Source organism: Perca flavescens, chromosome 13 (genome assembly GCF_004354835.1).
Source record: "Perca flavescens isolate YP-PL-M2 chromosome 13, PFLA_1.0, whole genome shotgun sequence".
Classification (NCBI taxonomy): Eukaryota; Metazoa; Chordata; class Actinopteri; order Perciformes; family Percidae; genus Perca; species Perca flavescens.
The window spans coordinates 12918309-12926992 of NC_041343.1; the positions used below are offsets into that span (position 1 = coordinate 12918309).

Consider the following 8684-nt stretch of genomic DNA (forward strand, 5'->3'; position numbering starts at 1 on the left):
TTCACAAGGGAAACGATTCACTCGTCTGAGACTCTGAGCCTTTCAAGTGGTGCCCTGGTGACCTGAAAGCAGAGCTGTAGAATGAGATAACTTCTAACTAACAACTAAGTATGAAATCAAGGTCCTCCTCTTGCATTGGACCTTTTGAATGAATGCAGTTTGGTTTAGAAGGCCTTCATTGAGCATGTAATATTTCCAAAATCACATGCAGTTTCACACTTGGGTCAGTCAGATGTATAGAGGTCTCGTACAGCTACGTGAATAGGACAACACGTAGCGTACCATTCATTCACATTGCAATTCGCAATACATATATTCCATTATTATCCGTTATATGACTTTTGTTTTACAACTTCAAAACCTTTAACTAATACAATGCTGCATTGCTTCACAGAGCCCTGTTCACACCAGTGTGCAGATAACCAATGCAATACTCTTTGTGAATTTATTTTTTATTTTTATATTATTTATTTATGAGTGTCTATTTGCACCCCTGGTACGAATAGCCTCGGCCACACAGCTGAGCTATTTACACCCTGTGACGTAACAACAAAAAAAACGTTGCTCGCGTGCACCGAAATCATGGCGGACGTTCATCTTCCATGACCGCAGAAACTGGCATATTAGGGAAGTTTTGTCTCTAAAGTTTATAACAATTGAATTTCTAGCGGAAAATGGATACTACAGTTGCGCTTTCTGTCTTCAGTGAAAGCATACAACCGTTGGTTTGTTTAGTACCTATTGTTTTGTATACAGTATGGTTACTTAGCAACCGAGGCTTGAAGAAACCAAGTGGTAAACAGTTATTAAATATTCTGAGAGAAATGCTACGTGAGTGGTTAGTACGTTTACCTTTGGTATAGGAGTTTGGAGTTCGATTCCTTTTGTGTAGCGATCTTATTTTTTTACATTTGGATTGGATAATTTGCATGCAATTGCGCAAGTCAGGACCCGCGAACGCGGGGTGGTAGGGGAAGACTCATGAATATGCCTGCTCTGGTTGGGTTGGTTAGGTTTAGGCAAGAGGAGTGGGATTGGTTATGGTTAGGGTAAGAATGTCAGGGCGATAATATTCCAAAAAGGTGTAATACATGAGTAGTATGGATAACTGTGTGTAAATATATGCCAAGGTACTGTAAATGCACAGGGGTGCAAATAGCATACATTGATATTTGTACCAGACGGGGTATTAATAGAACACATTGCTGTGTGCACCGGCGGGGTACTAATAGCATTCATTTCTAATTGCACCAGGGTACGAATAGCACTTCTAATTGCACCAGGGTACAAATAGCATACACTGCTAATTGTACCAGGGGTGCAAATAGCATACACTTCTAATTGTACCAGGGGTGCAAATAGCATACACTTCTAATTGCACCAGGGTGCAAATAGCCTCACCCAATACTTTTTTAATAAAAAACACAAAATTATATATTTGTGGTGTTTTGACAACTGTACATACTTCAGTAACAGTACTTTTTTGACGATCAGTCATTGGTCAAACAATGAACAATGGATCACGTTTTAAAAAAAAAAAAGCTGTGGTAAGAGGGTTAACGGTCTGAACATACGGATCTAATCTGGTGGGTGAGGTTCTATGTGTTCTTGTGTTTTCAGCATGACTCAGCATTTATTCTCTCTGTGCTCTCCGTACTATAATGTGATGTACAGACCTTCAAACAGATAACAGACTTATCTAAATTAAGCAAGTTCGAAAAATCCAATTTAGCAATGCAACATTATATACTGTGTTATACAACTATATGTATATATATATATATATATATATATATATATATATATATATATATATATATATATATATATATATATATTGTTGAGCCTGTCTAATCAATCACAATACTGTTTTTCATTGTTTGATGATGCTGTTCTGGTCTTAGGGAAAAAATCTAGAGGAAGCTTGATTATGAAGTCAAGAAGAGACAGACAGAGAGAGAAAACATGGCCCAACACATATCAGACAAAAACAACCCCAGGCATGCACCCAGGCATGTTTATAGTCTTCCACTGGACCAGCAGGCAGCCTCTATAGATGAAGTGGGAGTTGAGATGTAGTGGGGGTGGGGCTCCACCAGCAACACATGCCATGATATAACAAGGACAAGTCAGTATTAAGGGAGGGCTGTATTCTCCACACTACTGCGTCCTGTTCATTCACTGATTCATTCGGCTGTTGTCACTTGGAGAGGCATTTTACCAGGCATTTTAACTTCAACAAATCAAAATCACGGTATAGTATAAGACTTTTGTTCTTGGCATATTTATACTATTATTAATACTGTTCCCGTGCTATTGTTTTTTACCTTATTTCTCTCTTTTCCAGGATTAGGAGTATGATTTTAGGGCTCATCACTGAAAAATCTTTTATGGAAAAACAAGGAAACCAATTCATAGGTGGGACAAAGTTCAGCCAGAGGGATACCTTTAGAGAATCCTGATCTCTAATATTTCTGTCCTAAACTGCTCCAATAAAGGTAAGAAGTATTAACCAAAAATCAGACTTAAAAATTACATGTAAAATGAGAGAAAATATTTATGTGTGATATTGAATTCCCGAGGCATTTTTTTTTAGCCCACGTGAGCAAGCCTTTCCTTGTCGGCACAGAATGTACTGAACAGCTGTCTTTCATTTAGCATCGCTAAATCCTCTACTTTAGGATGTCTTTCTTGGTTAATGGAGGTGTTAAACGAACCACCCACAGCTGGAGCCATTTTACATTAAATACATCAATATTGGGGTATGTTTTTCAGATTTTGGAGGAGCCTCTTGTCCTGTCTGCATTAAGAAGCCACTCTTCAATATACTGATCGAAATCATTCTGGAAAATGGTTGGATTTGGACCTGCGGATGTGCCTCCATCAGCAGCTGTGAAGTTTGTGGGAGCAGGAACTGCAGGCTGCATAGCTGACCTGCTCACCTTTCCCCTGGACACAGCCAAAGTGCGGCTGCAGGTAAACGTCCACGTCCATAAAACTTTTTGTGCATTACTTAGTGGCCATAAACATGAAGAAGTTACACTGAAGTCCTCTACCCTTTTTAATCCTCACCTATTTACATTTTATCCTTTACAGATCCAAGGAGAGGCCAGAGCTTCCGCAACTACAGGGAAAAAGTCTGCAGTGAAGTATCGTGGAGTGTTTGGCACCATCACCACCATGGTGCGTACAGAGGGGCCCAGGAGCCTTTACAGTGGACTGGTGGCAGGACTCCAAAGGCAGATGAGCTTCTCCTCTGTGCGCATTGGTCTCTACGACTCTGTTAAACAGTTCTACACTAAAGGCTCCGATCGTGAGTATCTATGACTGTGTTCTAATTGTTTATCAAGGGAGTCCTGCACCAATCAGGCCTGACACCCCCCTCTTCTGTGGTTCAGATGTTGGTATCGGCAGTCGGCTGCTTGCAGGATCTACCACCGGTGCCATGGCGGTTGCTTTTGCTCAGCCTACAGATGTGGTGAAAGTTCGCTTCCAGGCACAGGCCCAGTCTCCTGGGCATGCCAGACGCTACTGTGGCACCATTGATGCTTACAAGACCATTGCTAAAGAAGAAGGCATTCGTGGTCTGTGGAAAGGTATAGCTTAAGTTTAAAAGGATTTTTTCTTTTTAGGTAATAAAGCATGTGCTTTCATTTCTTATGATAAATATTTCATACTACTCTGTCTCGCAGGTACAGCTCCAAACATCGCACGGAATGCCATTGTTAACTGCACTGAACTGGTGACATATGATTTTATCAAAGACACACTCCTTAAGTCCACTCCCCTGACAGGTAAAACAATGTCTGCAGTACATCATGCAGAGGCATGACATAGTGCCCCCAGCATTCTTCTCTTTGGAACAATAACTTTTGACCTTTACTCCACAGATAACCTGCCCTGCCACTTTGTATCAGCCTTTGGTGCAGGGTTGTGCACGACAGTGATTGCCTCTCCAGTTGATGTGATCAAGACAAGATACATGAACGCTGCTCTTGGCCAGTACAACAGTGTCCTCAATTGTGCTGCTGCCATGATGACCAAAGAGGGGCCGCTTGCATTTTATAAGGGGTAAGCGTTGTCTGCGTGGACAATATTGAGAGGTTTAATGAGAATATAAATCAAACATTTATAGAGGAGGGGGAAGAGAGGAGAGAAAATGTTGTTAAACTAAACACCTATTAATATGAATGGATTGCAATCAATCATGTTGTTCTGTTTTTTTTTTTTGCTCTTGAGGTTCATGCCATCTTTCTTACGCCTGGGCTCCTGGAACGTGGTGATGTTTGTGACCTACGAGCAGCTGAAACGAGCCATGATGGCAGCGAATCACAACTGCACAACTATACTGTAGTCATTATTGTCGGTCAGAATGCTGATGTTGCAGCACAGTGGTGTTGTTTTAAAAAAAAAAAAAATCTTCACTTTTTGTTGCATCCTAGTGTATATTTTATATTTCAAGTATCAACGTTAAACAAATAGTGTTGACACCTCTATCTCTCTCTCTCTCTCATGACCACGTTTAGTCAAAGGATAGCAACACATGTATTAGAATGTGATGAATATTTAAGCTAGAGCTTGTTTGATCAGATGCTTCCTCTCGGCGGAGAGCTTCTCAGGAAACTGGATGTCAAAAGTAATGACGAGGTTTCCTCTCTGGGAAGGATCCTGGGACAGCGGCATTCCCTCTTCGGTCACCACTTTTTTGTACGCAGGGCTGATGTGTTGAGACAAACAAATTAGAGACAGGAACATGGTAATTGATGCAGATGATGCACAAACACCAAAAGATATCCTTTTAGAAATGTCTCTGTTTAAGTGTACTGTTTTATATAAAGTGCTTGAATTTGTTATGATAATCTATTACTTGCTTTTATCTTAATGTTTAAATCACGAAATCAGCTTTTAGAGTATCGGAGATTAAAGTCAAATTACAGTATTATACATGGATGCTATTTAGTATTTGGCCCCAATATAGGAAAGTGCTTACTGTACAATGTCATTGAAGGGAATACTGATTAGCCTGCCATCTAGTGTCTCCACGTCCACAGAGAACCCAGTCAAGGCCTGTGGGAAAGGTTAAGTGCTTATTCTACTTAAACCAAATCAAGTATAACTAATAATTAAAATCATTATTCTGGCTCACATTAACATGACTCACCATCTCCAGAGTGATCTGGACCTTGTAGATCAGGTCATTGTGTTGTCTTACGAACAGGGGGTGACTCTTCTGTCGCACCATGAACACTATATCTGCAGGGATGTTGTTTGGTCCCTTAAGGTAAAATACAGCAAGATGAGTACCATGCAGTCAGGGTCTATCCCTAAAACATGGCTATGTAATAAGTTGTTACTATGCAGTTTGTTCAAGAATAGCTTTGTGCACATACTTTGTTTTGAGATAAAAATGACCAAATCCTATCAAGCATAACAAAAGAGGTAAGGGAGACAAATAATTGTTCTCCCTCATTACTATGTGGTTTTATTCATATAAGCATGTGTGAGCACACTGAAAGAGATCCGCTGAGGCCACCTACTGGTGGAAAAGCAGAGGACCCAGTGGAAAGTATAACCCTTCATAACTATGTTATTGAATGCACTTTGAGAATTTCCCCAAAATATTACCAGTTCACATGAAAGCATTACTTTCTCTTATCTTTCCCTGGTTCAAAACGGCTCAGTCCTGCATTCTGTGGTCAACAGCTCGAGCAGATTTTCAGTCATGTTTCATCAATATCATATCACACACTTATCCATCAAACATACTTACAATATACATTCAGACTTGCTCAAAAAGTACATTCAGTATTAAGCAAATTATTAATTTCTTTGATGGTGTATCCCCTATGATCCCAAGCATTTACCCTTCTCTAACAGAGATGCCTACAAATGTTACTCCTCTCGATATTCCTTATGCTTATGATAATCCAACATACATCTGCACAAAGTTGCACTATTAGTGTCTAAAATGTATATACTAGATGCTGTAAGCTATAGTGTAATCTGTTGTGTATTTATGTGCGTTTTATACATTTATCTGTTTTTATACTTTATGTCTGCTGCGATACAAATTGCCCTCTGGGACAAATAATAAATTGATTGATTGATTGATTGATTTATGCTGAAAAGAAAACATATTTTCAACTTTAGGGACATGTTTTGTGCTTCCAAATCTAAGATTGTACATACAGTACTGGTATATTGGTCATTTGCTAGACTTTCCTCTAAAGCCTATAGCACACTTAAAGCTGGGGTTGTATAAAATGAGGTGCCATTAGCTGAGAGATCAGCTAATGGGACCTCATTTGCGCTCCAATACCCATACTACCATACTATTTAGTATGCCAGAAAAAGATTTATTATTACAGTTGTCTTAAAACTCAATAGTAAATGGATGTATAGTTCTTTTACCTGATCTCCCTCTTTGGGGAAAATTATTCTTGTGCCCTCTTTCCATCCAGGCTTCACATCTATAGTCAGGATCTTGTCTTTGATACCAGATGTGAATCCATCCTCATTCATAACCTGTTAAACAAATGAGGCAAACATGAATATATGTAAGCTGTTGGATGAGAGAGGATGGTTATTTCACATATATTAGCTCTTACCCGTCGTGATATCTTAATCTTTTTTGTGCATCCGTGGAAGAGATCGTCCAGAGACAAATGCAGGTCTCTCTCTATCTGAGAATCTTGGGTCTTCACCACTCCTGGTTTCAGACCACCGAACTGAAGTGGTGCATCGTTTGTATAAAAGTCTAAAAAAAAAAAAATGTGTGTTAGTATGACATTTGAATAAGAACATTCATCGTATGGTCTGTTTTTCTTACCTGCAAATGGGTTGTCGCCTCCAAAGAACTCTCTGAATGTTTTGTCTGGGTTCCCATGGTAGACATATTTAGATGACCAAGCCCCACTGCTGCCAAACTCAGGTGGGATCCCAGCTTTTAGACCCTCCTCACCAAACTTGTCATAGGTTGCCTTTTTCCGAGCTGTCACAAAGAACATAGATATTGTTAGAGACACAAACCGTCCAGTCTCCATGCAGTAAATGCCTGATATAGTATTTTTTATAAAAGGTGGATCATTATATATAGATTCAGTCAGATGATGTTTTTGAATTGAATGTATATGCCCTGTAGACTTTTAATAGAAAAAGTACATGCGCACTGTATATAGGCTTCAAATAGTGTTCATCACCTGTTAACAGAACAAGCTTTCCTTTATTCAAGCCTCATAACAGTTTCCTCTCAATCTTACAAACATGTTATATATTTAGTATGCTATTATTCGTTTATCCTGACACATATTATGAGAGCAGATAAGATAGCAATGAGTTTTTCCCCTATTAGCATCAGAGATAAAGCTGAAAAGAAAATATATTTCTTATTATTTCCATTTTTATTTGCAGCCTTATATTGGACTACTAGTATTATTTCGACAATTTCTATAGCTTTGTTAAATTATATTTCCTTGTTGCGTTTATCTTTAACCTCGATGGATAGGTTGCACTAACGTTACTGTTCCAGATGTCAAGATAAAAGAGACAGACCTCTCTGTCGTACTTACGGTCGCTCAACACATCGTAGGCTTCACCCAGCTGACTGAATTTGTCACTGCTTCCGGTTTCTCTGTTGCTGCTCGGATGAAACTTCAATGCAAGACGTCGATATCTAGTTAGATAAAAGAGGAGGACTGAGACAATAAGCACAACACGGCCGGTATGCTCCAGGTTTGAACGTCTACCAAGTCCATATACTGTCTATGATCAAGTCACGTTAAGTTAAAAGTTGATAGTAAAACTTACGCCTTTTTTATATCTGCGTCGGTTGCATTTTTGTTTATTTCCAGCGTCTCGTAGTAATCGCTTCCCATTATGTATCAAATGCTTAAAACGAACTTAAAAAGTAAAAGGAAAACCCAATGTGCCCTCACGCGGTGTGGGTGTTAAAATAACAAAAACTCAGGGCAGTTGTTTAGCTCGGTTTCCAGGGTAACAGATGCTCGGGAGACTCTCGCGGGAATTGCAATAATGGCTGAGCCGATCTGGTTCAATGGTAAAGAAAATCTGACAAAATATGTGACTGCTGAGTTTATGTTATAAAAATACAACAAAGCTATAATTTGGTGATTTTGTTTGCGAGTGGTAAAGTCACAGTGGAATAGTACTATTCAGCTTCTCAAACACGTATAAACTTTGAATTGCCTATTAAAGCTTTAGGGGCCCTGGGACAGTTGTTTGCTTTGCAATCTGGCCTTGCTACATGTGCACACAGAAAGCTATAATTGCTCATGATTACTGTACTTGTGCAACACCAGGTATGTAATGTGTAACGGCTAGGTGTGGCAGTTTTAGGCCCTGCTATTGTGAATGCTGACTCAGTGGCATGACTAACTTTGGAGCCATAATTACAGCCATTGGCTCAACCTGTGCTTTTCAAGTCAAAATTTCTGCGGTGAAATAGTCCAGGTCGAGCATATTGTTGTTCAGTCCACATGACTGATCAACATTTTTCAGGTCTTGCTCTTAGAAGTTCAGACACTGCTAGTGCTGTTCTGTTCCTATTGTTTACACTTTGTTGTCACTGCTGAGAGCCACAGTAGAAATAGTATTGCATCTTTGATTGATTTATAATTCAGATATTAAAAAATAACGTGCACATAATTTAAGCTAAATCTTAAAGC

The 8684-nt window shown here is 39.3% G+C and overlaps 2 protein-coding genes across 3 annotated transcripts; one reads left to right on the top strand and one right to left on the bottom strand.

Moving 5' to 3' along the window:
• Nucleotides 1-1418: 1418 nt before the first annotated feature.
• LOC114566904 (mitochondrial uncoupling protein 2) lies at nt 1419-4853 on the top strand. 2 transcript variants are annotated; one of them, XM_028595746.1, is made up of 9 exons: nt 1419-1590; nt 1905-2254; nt 2348-2498; nt 2776-2976; nt 3097-3313; nt 3399-3596; nt 3693-3794; nt 3891-4071; nt 4240-4853. In XM_028595746.1, the coding sequence occupies exons 4-9, from the start codon at nt 2851-2853 to the stop codon at nt 4352-4354; spliced, it is 939 nt and encodes a 312-aa protein (XP_028451547.1). In that variant the 5' UTR covers nt 1419-1590; nt 1905-2254; nt 2348-2498; nt 2776-2850; the 3' UTR covers nt 4355-4853. The 2 variants fall into 2 exon arrangements, with proteins under 2 accessions (XP_028451547.1, XP_028451545.1); XM_028595744.1 differs by having other exon boundaries at nt 1419-1586.
• Nucleotides 4549-7978, bottom strand: dnajb13 (DnaJ heat shock protein family (Hsp40) member B13). Its single transcript, XM_028595743.1, has 8 exons — nt 7807-7978; nt 7569-7672; nt 6830-6991; nt 6609-6757; nt 6412-6525; nt 5162-5275; nt 4991-5067; nt 4549-4717 (listed from the first exon to the last, which is right to left on the bottom strand). The coding sequence occupies exons 1-8, from the start codon at nt 7872-7874 to the stop codon at nt 4567-4569; spliced, it is 939 nt and encodes a 312-aa protein (XP_028451544.1). The 5' UTR covers nt 7875-7978; the 3' UTR covers nt 4549-4566.
• Nucleotides 7979-8684: the final 706 nt, after the last annotated feature.